This window comes from Nyctereutes procyonoides, unplaced genomic scaffold (genome assembly GCF_905146905.1).
Source record: "Nyctereutes procyonoides isolate TBG_1078 unplaced genomic scaffold, NYPRO_anot_genome, whole genome shotgun sequence".
Lineage (NCBI taxonomy): Eukaryota > Metazoa > Chordata > Mammalia > Carnivora > Canidae > Nyctereutes > Nyctereutes procyonoides.
In genome coordinates, this window is record NW_026575146.1 from 29131308 (window position 1) to 29158953 (window position 27646).

A 27646-nucleotide genomic window follows, 5' to 3' on the forward strand; every position below is an offset into this window, starting at 1 on the left:
GGCCAGAAAATGTATCTGATCTGTACATTCGCACCAGTTGTGTACATCTTGAAATTATTATAAAGGATTCTCATATGCAGAGATATGCTCATTTGTCCTGTGAAAGACACAAAAGTAGATTTCACAAACCTGGCAATTGATATTCTTTAAAAAACAACCACCAAATATGTTTCCCGCTATCCCTGAAGAAGACTTCAGTTCTATTAACATTGATTCAATAAACAGTTATTGAATAACTAAAACAGTAAGACAGCGTTTGAAGATATAGAGAGCTTATATTTAGATAAGACTAAATATCCTTTTATGCTTCAACAGAAAATGATTTGTAATAAATACATATGGGTGGCAAATATACACTAATGAGAGAAAGTTGAGTGAAAAAAACTGAAAAATGGGGATCCCTGGGTGGCGCAGCAGTTTAGCGCCTGCCTTTGGCCCGGGGCGTGATCCTGGAGACCCAGGATCAAATCCCACGTTGGGATCCCGGTGCATGGAGCCTGCTTCTCCCTCTGCCTATGTCTCTGCCTCTCTCTCTCTCTCTCTCTCTCTGTGTGACTATCATAAATAAATAAAAATTTTAAAAAAAAGAAAAAAACTGAAAAATGAATTTCAGTTTGAGTTTTGAAGGGATGTTGGAGTTCAACAGATGGAAAAGAAGGGTGAATCAAGGGGTTCCTGTGTGGTGTGTGCTGTAACCTCAGTGGCCTTGGTTTCTCCTTTTTCAAAGAGGAAGAGTGTGGGATTTGTGGGTACTTGTACTCTATCAGTTATTAATAATATTTTGTGTTGAATACCTTTAAGTATTGAGTGACCATATAATTTATCAAGCTGGGATACTTTTGAGATTTTAAAGGGGACATTACTTATCATTATCCTGCGATAACCGGCATAAATTACATTTGTTTTGGACAAATGAGATTTATGGCAAACCTCCTGAAATAATCCGATGGAAGCTCTGAACACTAGGTTAGGAACCCTCCCTCGAAGGTTGGGGGTACTTTTATCCTCTACAACTGTCCTTTTCAAATTTCAAATTATAAACTGCTCCTTTATTAGTGGCTTTGATATCAGGTGCACTGAAATGTGGAGTTTCAGGGGTTTTCTTATTGATTATAGAAGGCAAGTCATAGAATTAATTAAAGTCACAAACAAAAATCCAGCCTCCTAGTCTGAGATCCATGGTGGTTCAAGGTGTCTCTTATACCATTGATCTTAGTTCAATGAGCATGGACTTTGAAGTCAGAAAAACATGATTTCAAGGCATGACATGATTTACAAGGCATGAAATAATACCTCTTGTTATCTGTGTACCTGTGGGCAAATTATTACTCTCCTGAAGCCTCAGTTTCTCCTTTTATAAAAGGGTGCTGTTGCGAGGATTAACTTAAGTGAGAGATGTATAGTGCTCAGCACAATGCTGGTCAAACGATTTATTGACAGGTGCAATACTTTATATTATTAATCTCAATGCTTCCCAGTAATTCTCTAAGTCATGGCAACAAAGAACAATAGGTAAAATATCTCTGCCCTGACATTTCCTGTGTTTCATACCCATACCCAGCTACCTACCTACTTGCTATCTCAACTTGGTAGTCTATCTAAACAACACTACAAACATATGGAAATAAACAACCATTTGTGTAAGATAAAGCACAAATTGACCCTCTAAAAGTCTTCCCCATCTCCCAATATTAATAACCCTGTTCACTCAAGGTGGTCAGGATAGAAACATAGGAGCTATCCTTAATTCCTAAGGGCTACAATGTTTCCCACAACCATCGGTGCGTAAGTACTACTGACTCTACTCCCCAGATTTGGCAAATCCGACCATTCCTATTGGCTCACAAGGCAACCCTACACAGCAGTTACCTTGTGCCAAAACCACTGTAATTGAGTCTTACCTGTTCTCTCTGCAATTCTTTCAACCCAAACAGCCAAAGTAAAAATTTTAAATTCAGATCACATTCCCAGCTGTAAACACTAAAATACATTTGTTTGGTTGATATATTTATTGATTGATTGGGAAGTAGGGAGAAAGAGTAACAGAGGAAGAGAGAGAATCTCAAGCAGGCTCCATGCCCAGTGTGGAGCCCGATGTGGTGTTCTGTCTCACAATCCTGAGATCATGACCTGAGCCAAAACCAAGTCAGACCCTTAACTGACTAAGCCACCCAGGCCCCCAAAATACATTCATATTTTATTGAATAATTTCTTTACTTTAAAATCATAGCCCACAAGGTCTCCTTCTATGATCATGACTAGCACCTTCATATTTTTTGGTCTCAGGTCAACTTTTATTTCCTTAGAGAGGTCTACCCTAACCATCCTAACTAAAGAAAGATTACTCTATCCATTAAAAAACATTTTTATTATGTATTTTCTTATCAGCTACTAGCCTGTGTATGCATGTTGCATACGTTTATTTGTTTTGTTTTCCCCCAGTAGAAAGTCGATGCCAATGCCATAAAGGAACTGACTTTGTCCTTTCTACTGTTTTATTCTCAGTATCCAGATTGTGCCTGGCACATGGTTGATGCTCAAAATAGAGTGACTGAGTACATGACTCTCTGCTCTCTGTTCTGTTTCCTAAGCTTTGGTGTTGTCTTCAAATACAAGCAATCCAATCATGAAATGGGCAAAAGTCATGAAGAGAAATCTCACAGAGGAAGACATAGACATGGCCAACATGCACATGAGAAAATGCTCTGCATCACTTGCCATCAGGGAAATACAAATCAAAACCACAATGAGGTACCACCTCACACCAGTGAGAATGGGGAAAATTAACAAGGCAGGAAACCACAAATGTTGGAGAGGATGCGGAGAAAAGGGAACCCTCTTACACTGTTGGTGGGAATGTGAACTGGAGCAGCCACTCTGGAAAACTGTGTGGAGGTTCCTCAAAGAGTTAAAAATAGACCTGCCCTACGACCCAGCAATTGCACTGTTGGGGATTTACCCCAAAGATACAGATGCAATGAAACGCCGGGACACCTGCACCCCGATGTTTCTAGCAGCAATGTCCACAATAGCCAAACTGTGGAAGGAGCCTCGGTGTCCATCGAAAATGAATGGATAAAGAAGATATGGTTTATGTATACAATGGAATATTCCTCAGCCATTAGAAATGACAAATACCCACCATTTGCTTCGACATGTATGGAATCGGAGGGTATTATGCTGAGTGAAGTAAGTCAATCGGAGAAGGACAAACATTATATGTTCTCATTCATTTGGGGAATATAAATAATAGTGAAAGGGAATATAAGGGAAGGGAGAAGAAATGTGTGGGAAATATCAGAAAGGGACACAGAACATAAAGACTCCTAACTCCGGGAAACAAACTAGGGGTGGTGGAAGGGGAGGAGGGCGGGGGGTGGGGTGAATGGGTGACGGGAACTGAGGGGGGCACTTGAGGGGATGAGCACTGGGTGTTATTCTGTATGTTGGCAAAGTGAACACCAATAAAAAAATAAATTTATTATAAAAAAAAAAACAAATACAAGCATTCACCAAGCCTTCAGTAACAGTGTGGAGAACTAAATATGAGCCCTTGTCTACAGCTTTACAGACCATAGCACAATCAGGGAGGAATCAGCAACTGAATCAGTGGTGCTTGGTGTTGACATGGGCCTAATAAACTCTGTCAAATGAGAAACAATACAATAAGTGGGGCAGCTTAACACCAACATAACACTTTTATTACTGATAAGGCTGATATTGAAGGAAGTATCAGCAGGAAGGTGAGATCCCTAGGACTGAATTAGACATTCTTACTTAAGTCTCAAGCATGGATGAATAATCAGAGCCTCCCTGCACAGGAGACAATCTTTGTGGAATATAGGGATTGGTGCATGTAGGCATGCTGGCTCCTTAGAGTGAGGAATGTCTAGGCTGCATAGGCCCACTTTCTCTTTTTGAATTTACTACACAGATTAAACCCCACTTTCTCTGCTGCGGAGAAGTGAATGAGGCCAGAGACCAGCAGCAGTGGTATAATCATGGAACTCTTACCAATGGACAGAAACTAAGTTTTGATGAGTGAGTGTCCTTCAGTCTATGATGAACACTGTAGTTTCTAAAATGTACATGTTTTTATTAAATTTTCATATAATATTGCCTTTCCTCAATTTTTAATTCTTAAATTTTTTTTTTCACTAAACCTGAGAGTGAAAAGGAGGTAAACCATAGTGTTTAAGATGAACACCAAGATGAAATGGCCTCAATTTAAGGGATGAAATGAAATGGCCCCAATTTAAGGGAAAATTAGTTATATTTAGGAATAACTTTTGAAGATATGGTCCTTGGGAATTATCATAAGACTAACATTTGAAACACATTTTAAGTCAACACTTTAATTCTATAGGCACTTCTATGGAAGTGGAAATGGAGAAATTACCCATTTTTATTGAAAAATGATTGCTTATTATGACTAAATTTGGAAGCTCTGCATTATTTACCCAGTGTGATAGCAGACATTAAAACAGTCATTACCAAAAGAAGGTCTTAGCTTCAATTTTCTCTCCTCTACACAAAACAGAATATATTGAACATGTAGAAGTATCATGAGTTCAGTGTGAGATTATGTTAATAATACTATTTTTTTTCAAATTTAAAACTGTCTTTGGGATTTTATGTTACTTTAGTTTTCAAAGATTTTTAGCATCTATAAATGGAGATTATCACTTATGCAAAGCATCATAATGGATGGTTCATGAAGAAATCTGTACAATATAAATTTTAGGAAAGAGTAAATGGAAGTTTGCTGAGAAGGAGCTATGACACATTATCTAATTTTATCCCTATGAAAGGATCAATACCACCATGTTGACTTTGCTCTTTCTGGCCTTTTCTGTGTCCAACAGTTCCTCCTTAATATCCCCTTGACTTTATTTCTCTGTCAGATGATTTTTACTAAATAAATCTCATTACATCCCGTTCTCTTTCAAGCCTCATGTCCAAGTGTGAGCGGCATCAATTATTTCTGTGATCTCTGTTAGCTAGATCAGGGACTCTTGCCAGTGTTCTTTACCAACCAAATTTAGAACAATCCTCTCTGAACTTATATCTCCGTCTCATCAAATAACTAGAGGATGGTGAATTATCTCACTTTGGGCATAGATGATACCCAGTGTTCACTTACCTTAATCCAGTATCTAATGTGAGGAATGCGTGAAGTGATGAGGACTACCTGCCAACCCTGGTCAGCTAAATGCTAACTTGAAGACCCTAGAATTTCTGCTAAACTCCTCCGAGGTGCTGGCCATTCTATGTGAATAAGCAGAATGTCACCATATCATGAAAGGAATTCTAGAGAGTAGTGCCTTGTTTAGGAGCACAATGAATCCTGTTCTAGGTGTTCCAGGCTCTAAAAATAACCATATTGTTTAAAGTTAAATGGGTTAATGTGGCTATTTACTTAAGAAAAGTGTTAACTACAAACTGTCCTAGGAAAGAAACGCAGGTGTTGTAATAAAAACACGAAGTGGTACGTATGGAGACCTCTCTGAAATAGGCTATCCATTTTTCTGGGTCTGGATTTGGGCACTGAGCAGTGGAAACCTAAAGAAGCATAAATCATGCAATGACCTGTGGCAACTCAGAATCATGGATAAGACCAGCATCAGTTGGCAATGCACATTCTACCAGAAAGGATCCTGTATGCTTATGTGGGTTCAGAAAAACCTTACTAGTATGTTTTCATCCATAGTGCATGAATGATGTTGGCTTGAATCTGACCTTCTCCAGAGACTGTGAGTGATATTACAAACCTTCCTTGTAGGATACGAGGTTATGTTTATTTGCCTATGGCAAATGTAGTGTTACGGTTAGGTTAGCATGATTCTAAGTAGGAGATAAGTGCTGTGCTTGCAGGTGGAGCAGTCTTATAGTTTTTAAAGGTTAAAAAAATGACTCTCTAGCTTCAGACATCTTAGAGGTAAGTTTGCATATGATGATCAAGTGAACTGAATCCACTATCAAGTATTGGTAGCAGTAAGTTATTAATAGTCTGGGATTATAATTCAAGGGTCTAAGAGGGTGAGAAAGAAAGTGGGAATTCAAAAATTTTAAAAGGAAATATGTGTTTTTCCATAATTAATTTTATAATGTCAAGCAACACTATACAAACAATCACTACCTTGGGGTCTTAGAACTTTTAATATTATTTCATTTAATTTATCCAGCAATCATATAAGTACTATGTTAATATGTCTCCATAGTATAAAGTTATAGAGGGTTAGAAAAATTAAATGAGATGTCTAAAGTTGAATACATTATAAACAACAAAGGGGCATATTGGTTTCTCAAAAAAAAATAAGAATAGAACTATCATATGACCCAATTCCACTTCAGTATATATCCCAAGGAAATGAAATAAGTATTTCTAAGAGATGGCTGCACACTCATGTTCATTGTAGCTTTATTCACAAAATCTAAGATATGAAAACAACATAAGTGTTGGTCAATGAATGAATGGGTAAAGAAAACATATAGATAGATAGATGAACATGGATGAATTTTGAAGGTATTATGCTATGAGAAATAAATCAGAAAGAGAAAGACAAATACTGTATGACATCACCCAAATGGAGACTCTAAAATGGAAACATGGAGTAGAATGGCTAGAGTGTGGGAAATGGGCTGCCTTTGGCCAAAGGGTACAAACTTTCAGTTAAAAGATGAATATGTTTTGGAGACCTAACATAGAGCATGGTGATTATAATTGACAAAACTATATTATATACTTGAAAATTGCTAAGAGGTGGATCTGAAATATTTTCACCACAAAAAAAGAAATGGCAGTTATATAAGGTAAAGAAGGTGTTAGCTAACCCTATAGCAGTTAAAAATCATTTCACAATATATAAATATCAAATCAACACATTAAATTTACTTAATGTTAAATGCCTCCAATGAAGCTTGAGAAGAAAGAAAGAAGGAGAGATGGAAGGAAGGAAGGAGGGAAACTAATGAGGGAGGAAGGAAAGGAAAAATAAGGTTGGGTATAAAACAAATGATTTGATGCTTGGTCACAACAAGGAGCTTGTTATTTAGAGGAATTTGGTGGCAGTATTTTCTTTTCTAAAATAACTATTACTATTTTTTCCTGGATTTTCTTGGTTTTTTTAGAAACTCAGAGCATGCAGAAAACTGGTCCTTATGTTTTTGATAGTGGCAGATATTATATAACATCTCTGCAGTTGGCTGTTACAAAGCGAAAGATAAAGTGAGCCATGGTGACGGGACAAGGTGTTTCCTCTGCTTCTATATGACTAAGGAAAATAAGACTTCAGTGTTCATACTTACAAAATATCTGTATATTAACAAAAGTTTTGTCCAAATATATGTTCTTGGTGTATGAATTTTGTGGTAACGTATATATGACATATTGAAATAGTGAATATTTTTTTGTGAAGGTAACCTTGAAAATACTCTGTGACCTGTTGAGAACTATATATTTATATATATATTTAATAGCTAAAATTACCTAATTTTACTGACCATGAATACCACTCTACTTCATTAAGCTTTTATATGTAACAATATAGTATGTTTTGTTTGGTTGGTTTTTTTTCTTTTCTTCTTTTTTTTTTTTTTGGTCTTGTACTTGAACATCCGAGGCATTTTAGGGCTAATGATACTTCCCCCTAGCTCTAGTAAAGAAAAAAAAGAAAACACTTTCCAAAATTCATTTTTACTTGGTTAAAGACAAGTTTTTCCTTTAAGACCTCTTTACAGAAATCACTCCTTAGTTAAAAAGATTTCAAGCATGAGACAATATGACAATTTTGTCACCATGCAAAATGTGAAAACTGTAATTAACATAAGGCTTTTCACAAAAGTATGTGACAGTATAAATGTCACTTGGGCAATCAAATCTTGAAATCCTGTAGGAGAGAGGAAAAAAAGCACTTGGCATTCCATCTTCATGGGAACCATGAAATGTCTGTCATAATTTGGTATTACTATAATCCTGCTAGAATGAATACAAACAACTCTAAGAACTATAAACTTCCAATAGTTTTTATTGTGTCTTAAATTAAGTATACAAATATTTCCCTTGCTTTGCTTTTCCCCCCACATCATAAACACATTTGCTAGTGCATTATTTTAAAAATGGTATTCTTTAGTCCAACATTGATACCTAATTATATATTGTCAATCAGATAAATACACTTAATTTCTGTCTTTTCATTCAAATAGTCACATTTTAACAGGAACATAGAAAAGCCCAAATAAGTCATGTTTATAACTCACATACTCATATGTCTTAATACGTTTAAGCTTAAAGCATAACTAAGTTATTGACAGACAAAAAAATGTGTACCATATTTTATATAGAAAGGAAGCTTATGATATATTTGGATCTGAGCATGGCAATACATATGTGACTATAACAACTGATAAGAAAATTGTATTTTTTATTTTTAGGATTCAAATATCGAACTCTGCCAAAGGACCTGTGGAACATCAAATCCATCACAAATACTTACCTTAGTGAAGGACTGAGAAAAGCAGAGTGGTAAAATTGGTTGATTAAATATAATTACTTAAGGTTGACTTCTAGATGTTTTGGCCATACCATACGACATGGAGCAATGATTTCTGGCTCTAATTTTGGTGGTTTCCTATATCTACACTTGCTTCTTTCCAATCCATTTTATGTACAACTGTAAGGTGACTTTCTGGGGAGGTGGGATGGGTAGTTCTCGTCCCTTCTCTGCTTGAAATATCTCATTGGCTCCTCATTGTTACTCAGAGTCCAAACTCTTTAGACTGACATCAGACCTGCCATTCCAACAACATTGCCCGGGCTCCCTATGCTGCAGCTAAAATAACCTACTTGCCGAGTCTGGGTCTGTGATGTTCCTACCTCCAAGCCTTGAGCCAGTTTAAATACTCTGTTTCCAACTCACCCAGGTGACTATAACTTCCCCTTGTCAGAACTGCCATGCCCTCAGCCCCCACCTCTACTGATTTATGACCCTGAATAACTTTTCTTTTTGCTTTGGTGATTTTTAGAGTCTCCCCATCTTCTCCTAAAGACAGTATATGTGTTCCACTCAACTTGCAGCTGTTAACAGGTATAACATTTTTGCTCCCTTTCTGCTGGCTGCTCTTCCCCTGTACCTCACTCTCTATTGTTAGCTTCTCTCTTAGAAGAAAGAAGAAGGGGAGTCCTGATCCGGTAGGGAGAAGAGAAGGCAACTCACCACTTTAAGCCACTGGAGGACTGGTGGAAAGCAGGGTAAAAGGCAAAGTAGGAGAAGCAAAGGGAAAGGTGTTTTGTGGTCCTTTCCTCACCTACTATGGTGGAAGTGAAATTCCTGAATGGTGGGTGTAGACTGAGGACAAAGTCCAAAGGAGAATTATATTTGTCACATTCCCCACGCAGACACCTCCAACATGGGGCAGCAGCAACAGAGTAAAATTGGCAAGTTAATGTGGCTGGACAGTGACTGCCTGGATACAGTTCTCCAGGGTCCCCTGGACTACTAAGTCATGTGACAGCATCCAGAAATTGCCCCTGGTCCCACAGAGGATTCTTGAGTCAGGCTGGCAGTGCTGTCTGGAGACATTCGATGATGACATTGTGACACACAGAGAATCGGTTGTTGGGCTGAACAGTATTATGACTAATGAGAATTTTATTGTGATTCGAAGCTAGCACTTACGTGGTTTTTGCCAAAGAGGCATATGTGAAAGCAAAAATACTTCAGGAAGTGGGCGAGTGTTGGCCAAGCCCCCCTCCCCGAGATCATCACCAGAAGGCATCAAAGAACACCCATGTTTATCACAAAATACCCGGACAAAGCCCACCAGAAGCATTTCAGAATCATCGTCTTTACTGGACAGTATCAGGATCGACAACGGAACCTGAACAGACCTACAGGTTCAATATAGACTCCAGCTCCCAGCAAAAGAAGATAAACACAAAATGCTTACGTCTTTCATCCACCTCCAGATTTAAAAAGGACAATTTAAATTCAGTATCCCACTAAAGAATTCATTCCTTCTCTCTCAAAAAGGGAAAACAAACATTTGATTAGAATATCATATTTATATTACTGAATGTCTTAACTATAAAAAAAGACACAACTGTGTTTAGGGATTTATTTTCCTTCCCTCCAGAAGCTCAAAACATACCACTGTGTAAGGATTTTGAATTAATCCTATTATAAGTAAGTACACTACATCTACTTTCCTAACATTTCTCTTTGTCACCATCTAATATTCTATTAAATTGGTATTTATTAGGGTTGTAGGAGGATAAACTGGGGAAAGCACAGCAAATAAAGAAATTTTACAGTAACTACATTATCTGGAAAGATACTTTCAAGCTATGTAATAAATCTTAATTATATGGAAAAAATGTAGAGTACATATTACTATTGCTTCACTAAAAACTAATCATTTGTTTAGTCTCATTCTGTTGAATGTTTTAAATACTCTATTCCTCATTTCATAATTGTAGGAAATGACTCTCAAATTTTAACTTGCCCTTGAGAATGTGAAGTCATTTGAATGGATAGAATACATATTCCCTTTACTTGTCTTGTCCACAGCATATGAAACCCAGAGTCTAATTATTATTAATCAATATTCATTCTGGTTAATTCAGAGTAACAGTTTCTTTTATATTCAATTAGCTGGTTTCCCTGACATATTAGTATAAAGGTAACGTTTTTATTTTGATACAATAGCGTTATGTCTAAATTTTAATTTTTACTTATTTTTTATGTTCAGGAAACAGTAAGTTCCCTTTAATTATGATTCCCTTTCATTATTAAATGTTTAAAACAGAGGTTTGAAAACATGGCCCTCTACTTCTTTGACGTTTCTCTGGGAACAGGTGGGGATCTAGGTCTTACCCCCTCTAGGTAGAGTGAGTTTATAACTTCCTTGTAATTTAGCTAGTAGAATACGGGGTAGGAAAAGTAAGATAAAAACAGAGAGGGAGACAGACAGACCATAAGAGCCTCTTAACTATAGGAAACAAGCAGTGTTGCTGGGGGGCTGGGGTAACTGGGTGATGGGCATCAAGGAGGCCACGTGATGTGATGAGCACTGGGTGTTATATGCAACTGATGAGCACTAAATTCTACCCCGAAACTAATAATACACACTCTATGTTAACTACAGAATTAATTAATTAATTAATTAATTAAAATAGGAGGTGGCTGGAGCCAGGTGACTTTTGAGGATGGCTTAATAAAAGGCAGTCCTGCTTCTGCCTTGCTGGCTGGACCACTGCTAGGAGACCTCGGTAAGGAGTCAGGCTACCCTGAAGCAGCCATGCTTGATGAAGCCAGACTGCAAGTACAGGCCATACATCTGCTCCGAAGGTCTGCTCCGAAGGTCTGCTCCTCACGCCCATTCCAGCCACGTGCCAGACTTGTGAGTAAATGAATCTTCGGGTGAGCCCTGCCTTAAGCCATGAAGCCACACCTTCAGTCTTTCCAGCTGGAAGCCCCAGATGGTGTAGAAAAAACTTTCCCCTCTGTGCTGTCTCTGAATTCCTGACCCACAGAATCCACAAGCATAATTATTGTTTAAAGCCTTTGTATTTGGAGCCAATTGTTACAACAGCAATTATTATTATTTTTTTAAATTGTATTTATTTATTCATGAGAGACACAGAAAGAGAGAGAGAGGCAGAGACACAGTGCAGAGGGAGAAGCAGGCTCTCTGTGGGGAGCCCGATGCGGGACTCGATCCCTGGGCCCCAATCACACCCTGAGCCAAAGGCAAATACTCACCCACTGACCCACTCAGGTGCCCCTATAACAGCAATTAGAACACTAGGCTTGTCCTTACACCTATTTTCCAATTCTTCTTGTTAAAAAAAAAAAAAATCAGCACAAATTAGGGGAAAATCAAAAGATGACAATACAGCTTTTCTAATCTCGACAAATGTTTTTATTTCTATGCCTTTCTATGAGATAATTCACTAAAATAATGTTACAATTGGGAGTACGTTTGTAAAATAATTATATTAATAAGCTTTAAAATATAATAAATATGGTTGAAATGTTAAAAATAATTAAGTTAATGCATGCAACTGATCACCTGCACATAGGTACTGAAATCCCAGCTTATTTGTGGTATTTTACTTCATATTATAAGTTTAATTTACATAAATTACAAATTAAAATAATTTAATTTAGAAGTATATAACCCAAATTATATATAATATAAAAATAATGACTGGTTAGACATTGATCATAACTATAGCTCTGGTCCTTATGATGGCATAGTCTGTCATTTACCAACATCTGTTCAGTGTTTTCCCTAACGGCCAGCATTTTGGTTAAATAGATAAATGGACTTTCATTGCTAAGGTTCCATAGAATAGAATCTGTCATTGGATAATACTATTAGAAATGGAATTGAACTTGCGAAGGAAATCATCACAGAAAGGCAAGAGACAATGTGATATATTTATGGGTCATAGCCCATCTCAGCACATTTACTAGGTATTTAAGAAATGATTGTTATATAAAAAATGTAGGGCAGCCCGGGTGTCTCAGTGGTTTAGCACCGTCTTCACCCCAGGGCCTGATCCTGGAGACCCGGGATCGAGTCCCGTGTCAGGCTCCCTGCATGGAGCCTGCTTCTCCCTCTGCCTGTGTCTCTGCCCCTCTTTCTCTATGTCTTTCATGAATAAATAAATATAATCTTTAAAAAAATGTAAATTACAATGGAAGATGGAAAAGTTTTTTTTTTTTTTTAAAGAATGATAATATCCATTACTGATAATGGCAAAGGGGAAATGACAAGTACATGTCTTATAGGTTTATGTTGATAGAACCCCTGAAAGGAAATTTGGTATTATTTATCAAAAGCATCATATTGTTGCTCATTCTTTGACTCAAATATAACTCCTAGAAATTTATCCAAAGGAAGTAATCCTAACATAAGAAAAACATGCCTACAAATTGAAATACCATAAAATAATATTGAAGCAGTGGAAGTAAACTGTTTTTTTTTTTTATTGCTGTTATAACATGTTACTCCAAATTTGGTTGGCTTAAAATAGCACATATTAAATATCTTGCAGTTCAGCAGATGAGAGGTCTGACAAGAGTAGGCTGGGGCATGAATGCATTGCTCCTGGAGGCTGTAGGAGACACACCATTTCCTCACCCTTCCTTGTTTCTAGGGGACACTTTGATTCCTTGACTTTTGCCCCCCTCTCCCTCTGCCCATTTATAAATTCAGCAATAGTGGGTTGATCTTCTCACCTTGCATCTCCCTGGCCTTCCTCATCCACTTTTTCCATTATCCTGTCTCCCACCACTTCACTAGCTGGCAAAGGTTCTCTTCTTAAGGGCTCAAGCAATTGGACTGGGCCCACCTGGATAATCCAGGCTACTCTCCCCATCTCAAAGTTCTTAATTTGGGTTCAGTGTCTTTTTACCATGTGAAGTAACACATGCACAGGTTCTCGGGATTATGGTGTGGACATATTTGAGGGGCCATTATTTTTGCCCACCACAACAATTCTAGGTCTAAGAAATGGATAAGAATAAAAAAATTGGGATACTTGCTTACATTAGAATGTTATATCATGATTAAAGCTCCATTGTATGCAGAATAAAGATAACTATCCTTAAAAAATGTTAAGCAGGCACCAGGCCCTGTTTTGAAAGCTTTTCCTATATTGACATTTACAACAATCCTCCCAACAACCCTATGATGTATGTGCATTATTACTCCCCCTACTCCTTAACCCCTTATAGGAAAGGATTCCCAGGCACGGAAGACTAAGCGATTTGCCTAAGGTTACACGGTTGGGAAAAGGCAGCAGTGTTCGGAATATGAAATCAAATGGACTGTAGAATTCATAAGCTTAATAATTAATGAGTTGGACATATGTTGTAGATCTATTAAGTGAAAAGAAAAAGCAGATTAAAATATATTATGGATGATATAATCCCATTTTTACAAAAAAACTGGTTTGTGCAAAAGTGACAGGTTATCTCTGGGTAGAAGGACTACGGGTGATTATTTTCTTTTTCTATTCACCTTCTTAAAAAATATTTATTTTTGATTGAGAGAGAGAGAGAGCAAGCAAGCAGGGAGAGGGGCAAAGAGGAAGAGGGAATGAGAAAGTCTCAAGCAAACTGCACTGAGCCCAGAGCCCAAGGCAAGACTCAATCCCCCTACTCTGAGATCCAGACCTGAGCCAAAACCAAGAGTTCGACAATTGACAGAGCCACCCAGGCACCCCTGATTCTTTTCTTTATAAAATTTATTTCGAAAATACTATTTTTTCCCTTTTTAAAAATATTTTATTTATTTATTCATGAGAGACACCCAGAGAGAGAGGCAGAGGGAGAAGCAGGCTCCATGCAGGGAGCCCGATGTGGGACTTGACCCCGGGTCTCCAGGACCACACCCTGGGCTGAAGGCAGGTACTAAACCGCTGAGCCACCCAGGGATTCCCCCTATTTTTTCCCAAACAAGAACAAAAATATGTCATGTTTTGCATATCACGTTTGTATATCATATTCAATGACTCAGTTTTGTTGGCTTGTGATTGCAAAGTTAATTGCTGCCTTCCTGTTTTTTAAACTATAATGAACAGAATAAAAGAGTGAAACTGCTCAGTGCTGTGACAGGGCCAGACTTAAGTTCCTGCTCTTGTCAAATGATTGGATGTTGAGCAGACGTCAACTTTGTGGCTGTGTACCTACTGAATTCCATGAATGGTTCTGAGAGATAAATGAGATAATGGGGGGGGGGTAACCTTGAAAGTACTTTAAAGGAAGATGTCAAGATCAGTCAGATGGCGCTGTGTGATGTGTAACACATTCTCCCCGCAGAAACAAGACGCTTAATAATAGTTCTATCACCAGACCAGTCAAGGAAGACTAGTCAAGGAAAGCCTTCTCTAGCTGACCAGTGTATGACTATTTCTAAATGAAAGTGCAATGGACGTTCCAGCTTGAGACATCTCTCTCCTTCATGAGCTTCAATGGGACAATTGGGATTCTCTCTCTTTTCCCCTAAGGCTCCAAGGATAATAGGAAATGCAACAGAAAGCACATAGCCACCGTGGGGAATGGAACTGTAGCCCGATCTAGGTATCTTTTCATAAGTCAGGCTTCACCTGTACTGTATCTAAAGGATGCAAGGTGAACTTAAAGATAGCAAAATCTGATCTCAATAAAGCTGGGAAAAGAGATAAAATATGTGTGCTCATTCTCCAAAGTATTTTTAAGGCATCATTTCTGTATGGAATTCCAAAAGCATGATGAGGAAGTACAGTAAAATGTCAACACCGTATAGCACAGTGGTTAGAAAAGTGAATTTTGATGTCCCACAGACATCATGGGCTTCTTGTGAGTGATGAATGAGACGATGCGAGTGTAGCATAAAGTAGTAGGTGCACACAATGAATGTTCGACACTATAAATGTAACTGGTTCACTCCTCTGAGGATAATGTGCCTATGATGCCAGATTAGGAATAAAAGCCCTCGCAAATTTGCCTTATGTTGGGCTTCTCAAGATGCAGCCCTGACACAAGGATCTGAGTGATTTTGTTTGGAGGTGATCCCAGGAAGTACTGGGAAAGAAGAGAAATGAGGCAGGGAGGGGAGGAAGCTAATTCTGGGTGCATGACTGAATAGGGTGAACCATGGGCATTGCGGGCTTCAACCTTGTGGGAAAGCTGACGACGCAGACTACAGCATGTCTCAGGATTTCCCATCTCTGGGTTGAGAAGTTGGGGTACTGATCCACCGACTCCCAGCCATTATTGGACAAGAATCGTTCTCACAGCTGTTCACTCCGGAGTCAAGCACCTCCAATGGTGGCTAGAAGGAGCCTGTAGACAGATACAGTCCCAGGTGCTTGAAGAAAGAAGGCGGGCACGCACTGAAAGGCAAGTGCTCAGGGACTATGGGCAAGGGCGCTGAGAATCAGCTTCTCACTAACTCATGGGTTTCTTGTGAATAATGAATGGGGGGATGCAAGTGTAGCAAGCAGTGAAGTAGCAGGGGCGCACAATAAATGTCCAACACTGTACTTGTATCTGCTTTCCTTTAACCTGTTCATAGTCTAAACACTACTCAGGCTGTTGGTGGTTGCAGAACCACCTGCATTGTCGCGGGACCCACCTGCATTGTTGCCAGTATGAACTTAGAAAGGCAATACAGTGTTTTTTCCCCTAAATGGCAGGAGCTTCTTCAATACTGAACGCCAACTCGACAGCTTTTGGTTGGGCAGTGCAAAATGCCTGCATCCCCAGCAGCTACTCAGCAGCTGAACGTGCCTGTAAAGACAAAAACAGTGACAACCTAAAGAACCATCTGCACTACACACCCCTGGCTTAGTTTTACCGAGGAGTGTGGGGCAGCTACTACCTACCAGGTCTGGCAGTGAGTAGGAACACAGATCGGATTCTCTTAATTCCATTAAACCTTGGAAGACACTTTTCTGAGAAAAGCCCATTTACAAGAAGAGGGTGATTCAAAGCGGGCGTTTCCGTTACGCTAATAAAGTATCTGCATTTCAGCAATTTGGCAAATCGAGTCCCCCTTTTTTGGCTTTCGACGACTGAGTCCTTTCTGAAAACTCAGGGCCGGGTTTCGATGCCCTCTTCAGTTTCTTTGTATTCAGTCGTTCCGATAGGTCCTGACATTTATCTAAAGGAAGAATCATTTGGGACCCCTTCTTTGTGGTTCCCAGGCTGGAGAGCGTTACCCTACCCAGAGGCCGGTTCATCAGAAGGCCAGATCCCCTTAGCTGTGGGAAGCTCGGGCCCGGCGCGGTTTCATCCTTCACCCTACGGGGAGTGGGGAGTGCGGAGTGCGGAGTGCGGGGCCGGCCCGCTCGCTCGGTGGCCTTTGCTCCTTTCTTGTCTCAGCTCCTCGTTGCAGCCGCTCCGCTCCCCGGCGCAGGTGCACCTGGCAAGGCCAGTGGGTAGCCGCGCCGCCAGCCGGCTGCCGGGGGCTCCCAGGCAAAGTGCACCCCGCGGTCCCGCCTGCACCCCGAGACCCCGGGACCCGGGGTGCGGGCGCCACCTGGACGGAGCGCTTCGCCCTTCAGGCTTCCGCCCGCAGGTGGCAGCAGCGGGCTCCGGAGCGGGGCTCGGCGCGCGGCTCAGGCGGGCCCCGGGAGCGCCTGCACGACTCCCTCCCGGCGGGCGCGGGCCGCGGAGGCCGAGGGCCGGGGTCGGCTCCGGAGGCTCTGATTTCTGGCGCGGAAACAGTGGGAAGCAGCCGCGCGGCCGCCCGCGGGGGTCCCCGAGTCCCCGGCAGCATCCCCGTGCCCGCCCGCGTCACCCCCCGGGGCTCCCCGAGCGGCCGGGACGGCGCCGCTGCACCGCCGCCCCCCCCCCAGCGGCGCGTCTCCAACCCCCGTCTCCATCCCTTCCCCGCGGACCCCCGGCTGCGCACACGCGCGCGGGCGCCTCGGGCTCGGCTGCAGGAGCGGGACCCGCGCCCCCCGCGTCCCCCTGCGCCCCCCCGCGCCCCCCTGCGCCCTCGGCGGCAGCCCGGCCAGAAGTTTCGGTGTCGGGAGCGGCTCCGCGGGCGCGGGGAGGGGCGCGCGGCGGCCCCGGCGTCTCGCAGCGGGAGGGAGCGCGGAGCCCCGGCGCCGAGCAGCGGCGGGAGGGGCGGGGGAGGGGAGGAGGGGGGAGGGGCGGGGGGGGAGGGGAGGGGGCGCGCGCTCCTGCCGCCCCCGGAGCCGCCGCCGAGCGCGCGGGGCGAGCGGGCGCGGGGAGCGGCGGGGGCGCCCCTGGGCGGCCAGATGCCCGTGGGCGCGGCGGCGCTCCGAGGCTGCGGCTGCTGCCCCTGCGGGCCCGGGCGCGGCGCGGCGCGTGCAGCGAGCGGGCGGACGGAGGTGCGGCGGGCGCGGCTGGAGCCGGAGCTGGAGCTGGAGCTGCCGCCGCCGCCGCCGCCGCCGCGCCTGCAGGTCCTAATGCCTGTCCCCCCCCAGGACGCGGGCAGCAGCGGCAGCAGCAGCGGCGGCGGCGGCGGCGGCGGCGGCGGCGGCGGCGGCGGCGGCGGCGGCCCGGAGCCCCCGAGCCCCCGGCAGGTGCGCCTGCCCTTCCCCGCGATCTGATTGGATACAGTGGGGGCTCGACGGTGGCCGCCGTGGGACAGTGCGGCGGCGGCAGGGGTCTCGGAAACCATGGGTTATTGCAGCGGCAGGTGCACGCTCATCTTCATCTGTGGCATGCAACTGGTAAGTGACACTCGGGTCCTCCCCTCGGGCGGCGCGCCTCCGGGCCCCGGGAGCCCTGCACGGGAGGCTCCGCCGCCGGCCGCGCTGGGAGGGCAAATACCGGAGGGCAGGTGACACAGGTAGCGGCCGTGCTGCCCAGGACCGCGGGGACGGGCGCGGGGTGCGGGACCCCCCCCCCCGTTTCCGCTCCGCCCAACACAGTTTGGCAGGTGCGGGTTAAACTTGTCTGGGATCTCCTGAGCTCGGGTCTCTCGTGCCTGCACGGTCTGCATTCCTGCTCCTGTAACCGCGTGCTTGCCGCAGACGGTCTACTGCACAGGTGTTGGAAGAGACTCGGAATTTTTGACTTTCCTCCCGCCGGCTAACCCCCTGGCCGTACCTTTTCCTCCGTTGCCGTGTGTGATGTTTCAAGGAAGATAATTCCCTTATCCATCTAACGCCCTCGCAAGACCACTGCGCAGGGCAGGTGGTGTCTCCACAGCAGCCCGACCCAGCGGCCACGCTGAGTTGTAAAAGTGTGTAGATTGAAGGGAAATAACTCGGACGGGCTCGGTAACGCCACTGCCGTGAACCGAACCGGTGGCCTTTAAATCACAAATACACTGAACTAAAGGAAAGCATTATTATCTTCCTCCACGATGTATGTAACTGCTCCTGAAATAGATAACGTTGTCTCTGATCCTATAGGATGGAGAACCCCATGTACTTTTTGAGGAATGCTGTGTGTTTGCAAAGAGGCAGGGAGCCAGTAATGGAACACGTCAGGTCTCTGAATTTAAATGCTCTAAGGGCAATAGGAGAGGCTGGGGGGTAGTTCAGAGGTGAGGCATGTACCACTCCAAGTGGTTAATTTGAGGTTAGGGAGTGCTCGCTCCCTCCTGCTGGCAAATAGCGTTCCTTGGAGAGTATGAATTAATCTGCAAAGCCACCCCCGTTTCATAAAGGCTGAAAGGACCCCCAGACCGAAGGGGATTGCCGAGACCCCCACCAGGAAAGTGTTCAGAAGAGCAAGGATTTGCTGTTGAAACTGATAGAAGAATTCCTTAGGTGGTCCTCATTGTTCATCAGTTGTCTTGATCCCCAAGAGTGTTTGTTGTTGTTGTTGTTTTGCTTACTATTTAGCTGAAGCCCGTGCTTTTTGGTTGCATATTGTCTTGGGGTGCTTTTTCTTCCCCAGGAAAGTTATCTCAAGAAGCCTAGGTGGATCTGTGAATTACTTAGGCTTTCCCACCTTGGCACTTGGTTGTAAGAAAAAGAAGGTGGAACTGTAAATACAGTTTTAAGAATGTAATATTTTTGCAGTGATGTGTAAAGCAGTTTCTTTCTTTTTTGCTACACGCTTAAGTTGTGCAGTAAAGGACTTTGACTGCTGAGGAGAAAGCTAACCCGAACAATGGGAGAGTTTACTTTGTTAAACCAGTGGTTAGGCCAAGTAAGCCCAATTGTATAAGTGTTCTTTTTTTTTTTTTTAAACATTCCTATGTTCATATATGATTCAGAAAAGAACACATTTGCTGATTCACTGTGTAAAAGCATAAAACTGTGAGAATGAGTGGGTGGGTAAGTATTCTCATGCTATTTTCAGTTTGAAAATTTTAAAATGTGATTTAACTTTAAGTCATTTAGCGCAGTAGGGCTTTATGGTGGCGGTTGTGTAGGCATTAGATCTATGTGGCATTTTGTGTGATGAACACAAACTTCTCAAGAACTTAGCAATTTTGGAGAAACCTAAGTATACAAATAAGCTAAATATACAAAGCGGCACGATAAGGCTCAAGATTTCTCTGTGTGTGTTTTGTTCATGTGTGTGTGCACATATGCGATGGTGTGTATCGGAGAAGTGCTCCATCCCTTATGGAACAGAAATTCTGAATCAAAGCGAAGTTCTCTAACAAAACAGAGGCAGTTGTGATACAGGAATGTTCAGCCTAAGCAAGTCTCCATTTGAATCTTAAGGATGTTCTATAACAATCATGTGATTTTTTTTTTTCCCATTCCGACTTTATGTGCCACCAGGCTAATATAATTAGCAGCCATGCTAATGCAGATGCAGAACAAAAAACAAAGGACGAGGAACATTCATTGCTTTGATAAGGCTAAATGATCACATTTAAAGGACCTCAGAGATCTGGAATTGTTACGTCTTAGAAGTAGAGTATTTAATTTTAATAAAATAATTCCTTTGCAAACTAATAATTGCAGAGCACTGCACACAGACACATAAAATAGGGGGATGGATATGTTTTCCTTTGCTCTTGATAGATCTTTAGAAACTTTTTGTATCTATCAGCTATTATGAGTAGAAGTGGTTTTTATACGTAGGGGTGTTTCCAGAGTAACTTATGGCTCAGGTACCGTTGATTGACACAGAGGTTCACCCACTTTTGTTTACTTCTGGAGTGTTCAGTGTGTGTTTTTGTGACGTTTGGGCATGTTGTACTGATAAATCTTAGATCTATTAAAATGAATGGAAGCCAGAGGTAGGCTAGGACAGCAACTTTGTAAAATTCCTTTATTAAGTAACTTGAAGTTTCTGGAAACATTTATTTCCAATTCCGTAAGTAGAATATCTCTGTGTTAATTAGACTTAAAGGAATAGTTATGTTTAGGCCAGCTTGCAGCTGACCTTTGTGGAGGATGGGGTAGCTGTTGGTACAGTGGCGACGAGAACCTCATTCATCAGGTTATTATCAGAGCAGACGCAGTGTGTGATCTTTTAACAGGTGAGGGACAGAGACAAACGCTCCAGAAAAATTTACCTGTCAGGATTCGACATCTTTGCCTTTAATTATATTAAATGTGCTTTAATTATATTAAATGTGTGTTTAGTTTAACATTTGGCAGATTACAAGTGTGGATAAACATACATTCTTTTAAAAGTCAGTTTATGAGACAGGAATTCAGAATTTCATACCAAAGAGACCCAATGCAAAACTTCCATCTTATGAAAAAGTATCTGCAGCTGTATATCATAAATTAAAATCTTTGAGATGTATGGTTATTCCGACTTCAGATTTTAGGATGATTGCTATGAAAAAAGGGGTGTGATCTCTGGGAACAGATTTGTTATATGTGCACGATCCAAAGTTTAAGCTCTTAATCTCAAGAAGGTAATTTTCTTTTTATCATTGCTGTCCCTAATGCTCAGGACCTGAAGATTTCAGATAGTAACAAAACTCATCACTGCATGTGCAGTGTTGGATATAGTGGCACAGGACAAGACCAATCTAGCTTATTTACAACTCAGCAGCTTGAGATGACCTCTCTGTTGTTTTACTTTATTATTTTTGCTTTTTGTTCTTCAGTGTTTGGTTGACTCAGTACTTTATTTGAATATTGCAAAAATCACTCAGATAATTCTCAGTGAAAATCACTTAGCTATACTGTGGAAAAAACATAACTTATTTTGGTTTGAAAAGAAGGCTTTGTTTTCAAGTAAGAAAATTAAACATGCCCCCCCCCCTTTTGTGTGCATCAGATTCTTCTATGGAACATAGTGTATGTGCCATAAACTTTTGAAAGTAGAGATTTATGTCCAGAGTAATGCTTGAGGGTGCCATTCCTACCATGTGCTTTCTGAAATATTGCTAACTTGGAGCAGGAGCAGCTAAGGATTGTGTTAGTTCCCACGAAAAAGCACATTTGAAACTTACTCAAGAATGACCAGTTACCTTCTACTGCACAGGTAGAAGCACTAAGCATCTTCAGAGGGACACATTTTTTTAGAAAAGAAGGCCATGAGTGTGTAGATGGACTAAATAAAAGCAATCTTGTTATAATTATGGAGTATTTCAGTGATGTCTGTGATGTTTGTACAGTGTTCATAGTTACATGAAGTATCATCACTTTTTTTTTTTTTTTTGTAATTAAATCAGGATGTGAAGTGACTTGAAAACTGCCCGTGGAATCTTACGATTTTCCTTTTGACATGTTTGAAAGTCCTTCAGAAGTTTAGAAATCTACCTGCCACAAAACCTCCCTACCCGGACAATTTAAAATTTTAGTTTCCTATGCCACTGATAGTAAAATCTTGTGATCATGACCCAGTCTAACTCATGGAGAAGACTAACAATTTTCACATGGTATTTCAGAGGCTTACGGTGCAAAAGTATGCTGGGTGTGCTAAGTTGTAAAATAACTTTATTCTTTTCAGATGTTTTCTCCTTTTGCATCCCAACATTGTCTTGTGGGTATGTGTGCACATTTTTTTAGACCTGTCCTTTCATTGTAAATTCAGTACTGCTCTGCTCTAAACATTTACCAAGGAAGATACAGAAACTCCTTCCCCTGTCCAGCTCTCTTTCTTGGTTCACGAGCCAAGTGGCACAGCTCCTTTTTTTTTTTTTTCCCATATACCCAAAGTTTCAAAGAACCAATCTGTGCAGAGCTTTTCCCCTGCTTTCTCCAGTAGAGGCTTGGATGGGCAGCATGCCGTGTGCAGAATGCCAGACTCCTCTCTGGCATGGGCCCCATTAGTGGGCAGTGGCCCAGAAATGTGAATAGGCATTGCCACTTCCTTTTCCCTGTGATCCTGCTTTATTTTGGGGTCAAATTCTCTCCTTGCCCAATCAAGAATTTTAGAATGGCAGCCAGAGACTCCTTTGAAATCAGTCTTTATTTCTGGTTCTGGTGCTTTTTTTGTGCATTCTGGCTTGAGAAAAATAAAATCTGAGACAGAGGCACATTTTAACCCTCCTAGATTTATACTGGAAATAAAAATATTAGAATTATGGCATCAGTTGCATTGTATGTATTTGTAAAAATACAACTAATGGCCAAAATTTCAAAGGATATACTTCAGTTATGTTATTTGGTGGAATTTCAAGCAGCTCAGTGTAATTTTTCCAAAAAGTAGTTTTGAAACAAGTATCGCTAATAATGGATAATTTTCTGTTTCCAGGATTTACCACACTCAACTCTCAGGAATCAAACGTATGCATGAGAAATATTTCTATTTCCTTTCTAGTCCATTTTTTCACCGATTACATGAACTCTTCCAATTTTAGCCGTCATTTTCCCCCAGAGAAACTTGATTATTGTTTATTTTCAAAATAATAAAATACATGGTCTATCGAGATACAATACATCTAAGGTTCCTTTTTCCCCTCTAAGAAGGATAGAAACAAATCTTGTGTCAACACTTAGATAATTTCTACATATGGAATGAAAACAAAAGTGTATGAAACTTTTGTTCCTACCAACTCCAAGAAAATGAAGGATATTTAAACACTGGAAAGAAATAAGGTAAAATTATGTGTTTTTTTTTTTTCCCTTTCTACATGTTAAAGTGGAAAATGAAATTTATAAACTGGGTTTCTTTTCTTTTTACCATTTTAGGTATATTTAAATTTGCAAGTTCTTACTATTTAAAGGAATTACTTGCTTCATCTTCCTGAATGCAGTGCTTTTCTTTTTAGGCTTAAACTCTAAAACAGGCCCTGGGTCTAATGAATAAAAATATTTCTAACAGTAAGTCTGATGGAATCTATAGGCTTTCTTTCTTTTTTTTTTTTTTCAACCCAGAATGGAAATAAGGTGACTTCTGATAATTTTTACCTTTGAATTAATCACGGATCACATGCTAACTTTGATCCTTGTAGAAACTTTACTTGAAAAGTTACAATAAACTGACTCTTGTGTGTACTTAGAAACAAATTTTGTGCTTTTATAATTTATTGTGCTTTAGACGTCTAGCTTTGTAAAATACTTATAATGATGAGAGCTGTCAGTATTTACTGGAAGCTTGTTCTGGGCTAAATGCTAATCATGTTTTTTCACCGATTCCAATAATCCTACAAGATGGGCGATAGATACTAATATCCTCACTTTACAGGGGAGAAAGTGGAGACTCTGAAAGTTTAAGCAACTTTCTGAAGTCCTTCTCTCAGTGAGTGACAGAGCTTGCCCTCACCCCCCCTCTGCCCCACTCTAAGCCAGACTGAGCTTCACTGAATCCCTTCCATGTGTCATAAAACAGTGTTGTAGCTCATGTTTCTTTGACTCACAAAGGCAAAATCTCCCTTCTGATTCCTCGTGGGCCCAGAAATCAACACGAGACTAAGCAGGCGTGGGGTGTGTGGGGGGTGTTGGTGCCAGGCTTCTGTCCAGACCTGGCCGGCCTGGGGGGACCCAGGGGTGCCACAGCAGGGGGCTGCTGGTGGGTGAGGTGTGCGCTACAAGCAGACACTGTTCCCTGCACAGTCATCTTGCCTCGCTGTTCCCACTAGATTTCAAGTGTGCATTAATATTGCAAAACACACTTGCAGTTCTCCCTTGGAGAGGTGATCCCTCATAATGATGTTGTGTTTCTGTCATTGCTGAAGGGTGGGGAGGAGTGTCACAGCTACTATCTGTGTCCGGCCACTTATTGAGAAATCAGCACATGGGATGGGCTTGCACGCTTTGATATGTATGTTTTAGAAAGATTCTATGGGAAGTCAGAATGTATTTGTTTTTCTCAAATTCCCATTTTTTTTTAAAACCAATTTCTGATGAATTGCTTATGCAGCATGATGTTATTATTTGCCTCTTGTTTTTTTTTTTTTTAAGCACGTCCCAGTCCTAAATCCATCAAGATGAGTTATTGGTAAGACTATTAGTTAAAATTATTGTGGTTGGGGATGACTTCGAGTAATAGGTTGTTTGAAATGTGCATTGAGTATTCTAGAGCACTTCTGGGTCTTGACGGTGCATCGGAATCACTTGCAGGGCGCTCCCCACACAAATCAACGGACTCCAGGGCTTCTGATTCAGTAGGTCTCAGCGAGGTCCTGGACCTGGAATTTGCTCTTCCAGTGAGTTCCCCGGGGGGACACAGTTTGCCGCTGGTTAGGGACCACACTTTGAGAACCACTGGCCCAAAGAATATGTCTTCACTTAGGGTGTTACCCGAATACGTGAACCTTGTTTTTGAAAATTTTCAACCTAAGTAGAAAATTAGCTCATTCTTCCTTTGGCCTTTTATTTATGCGAACACAAACTCCTTCAGGACCAACTGTGTCTATTTAGGACTTTAGCTTAGTCTTATTCAGAAGTTTAAATAAGGGGGAATGGAAGGTCTTTCTCCAGCACTTGAGTCTTTGCAGCGAATAGAGACGCAGGCCATGTGCAAGTGATTCTGTGCTTCTAGTGGGTTCGCTCCCTGCCTGTCATGCTGGAGCCGAATTGGTTCCTTCAGCTGTCTCTCTTTGCTAGCCTAGCCCCTCACTATGAATTTCTGGAATAGCTTCTCACTGCCAAGCACAACCGTGGGCGACAGAGGGAGAGGTGGGGCTATGCTGAGAAAGCACTCAACTAAGCCAGAGGGCAGATTTTTCTACACCCCGTCTGCCCAACTAAGTGACTGATTGTCATTTCATCATTTAAAAAAGAGAGGCAAATAATTCCTCATCCGTTTCCCCTACAAGATGCTTAGGAGCATCTGGGGAGAAAATGGGCTCAAAGTTTATGTATTGAAGAGCTTCCCGGATGTGAAAGGAGCTTCCCAGACTTGTGATATCTAGACAACCTTTGTAAGTATGAATAGTTTAATCTTCCAGAACTGCTTATCCAGTCACAGGAGGGGTGGGTATGGGCTGTTTGTATATCACTTGGACAATGACTTTAGTTGTAACAACTAATTTCTTGTAGGAACAGTTTTTTTCTTCACCCACTTGTCATTTTGGGGGACTGTGTACATAGGATGATACTCCTGGGTGCAGGTAGGTGAAATAGGTCAAGCGTTACGCTTCGGTGTCTAATACACCTACTTGAAGTATTCATTAAGGATTGCATTTTACGAATTGGTTAGTACAGTCCTTTGGACTGGTATTTCTTTTAATTTTAATTTTAATTTTTAATTTTTTATAAATTTATTTTTTGTTGGGGTTCAATTTGCCACCATATAGAATAACACTCAGTGCTCATCCCATCAAGTGCCCCCCTCAGTGCCCGTCACCCAGTCACCCCCACCCCCCACCCACCTCCCCTTCCACCACCCCTCGTTCGTTTCTGGACTGGTATTTCTAAAACTGTGTTCCATGGGCACGAGTTCTGCAAAATGCCCTGTAGTACAGGAGCTCTGAGGTTAAATAAGTTGTGGGATGCTACAGGCTTTTCAGCCTCTCTCCTGCCCCCGAAGGGTCACAATACATCCTACTGGCCCCTAGAAGTCCTACACCAGAGAAACTGCTGCTTAATTCCATTTAACTCCACAAATACTTATAAAGTGCTTGCAGCCAACCAAGGACCTCTTTTCCTGAGAGCCCCTATTAATCTTCCATGGAACCAGCATTCTCAGTAACACTTTTTAGCGAATTATTACTCTTGGCTAATGGTGCCGTCCAAAGTTAATAATATTGAATTATTATCTAAACAATATTGAAGGGCCGAAAATTCAATATGGACACTCTTAAGCTACTAAAGAGGTATTTAGCAAATAGCAATACATAAAGATGTCTAAGAATATCAAATATTACCATCACGTAATTAAAATCAATGAAGGGGACCTCGTTTTCACACACTTGGCCAGTTTTTCATGTATTTCCTTGAGTTTTGTGAAATGATGTCTCAGCCACTAAAATCACACCCCTTAACCTTGAAATTCAGTCAGGTCTCATTACTGGTGTTATGAAGAAGGAGGGATGTTGCAATAGGCTTCTGAAGATACTTGGAAATTTAGAACACCTGAGGGAGGGCATCTGCGGAAGAATTTTTTTTTAAAGCCATGGGTGAGGAGCAGGGCCTGTATCCTACATCTGAAACCAAGCCTGCCTTTCCAGCATCGGCCCCTAAATGTCTGTCTTTGCAGGGCTGGTGGTAAGGAGTTCTTGTACTGACTTTTGTTTCCTAATCAGTGCACACACTCTAAAACAGTAACACATTTAAAAGCCCTAACAATGTTGTGTTCTTTGGAAACAAATGGGTCTTAGATGGGAATGGAGGAATCAGATCTCTTCTGCTAACAGAAGTCTTTGTACGCATGTGTATGATGCTAACTGCACAACAGAATAAGGAGGTGTTTCAAATGTTTTAACTGACAGCCATGAGTCAGATGATAGATGGGTCAGTGTTATGTCTACAAGGTTCAGTGGTCGGGGATTCATATGAGACTCCTCTATGTGGGCTTCTAGGCCTGGGGGTATACAAGGCAGATCTCCTAGACTACTACTATCTATACTATTATTATTATTATTATTATTATTTATTTTATTTTTTTTAAAGGACAGTCTCTGATGTCACTGGGAAACAAAACGTGGGGAAGACTTTTACAGGCCCCATGGAGGCCATTACAGCCTGCATTTTTCCGTGTTCATGGGCCCCTGGCGAAGGGCTCTGTTGACTTGCCTTGGCATTGAGTACTTCCTTTGTTATGGCACCTGCAGGTGGTGGGAGGCAGCTTGCTCCTGGGGGTCATGATTCATCCTGTGGATGCCCAGATCCTGACCTTGCTCTCTCAATCTGTAAATT

The 27646-nt window shown here is 41.7% G+C and overlaps 1 protein-coding gene across 2 annotated transcripts in view; it reads left to right on the top strand.

Moving 5' to 3' along the window:
* Positions 1-18100: 18100 nt before the first annotated feature.
* The window catches only part of NKAIN2 (sodium/potassium transporting ATPase interacting 2), a 967202-nt gene continuing 957656 nt past the window's right edge, over positions 18101-27646 (top strand). For both annotated transcript variants that reach the window (XM_055309568.1, XM_055309569.1), the window contains exon 1: positions 18101-18199. In XM_055309568.1, the coding sequence (XP_055165543.1) occupies positions 18146-18199 (54 nt within the window). In that variant the 5' untranslated portion in view covers positions 18101-18145. The remainder of the gene's footprint in view (positions 18200-27646) is intronic.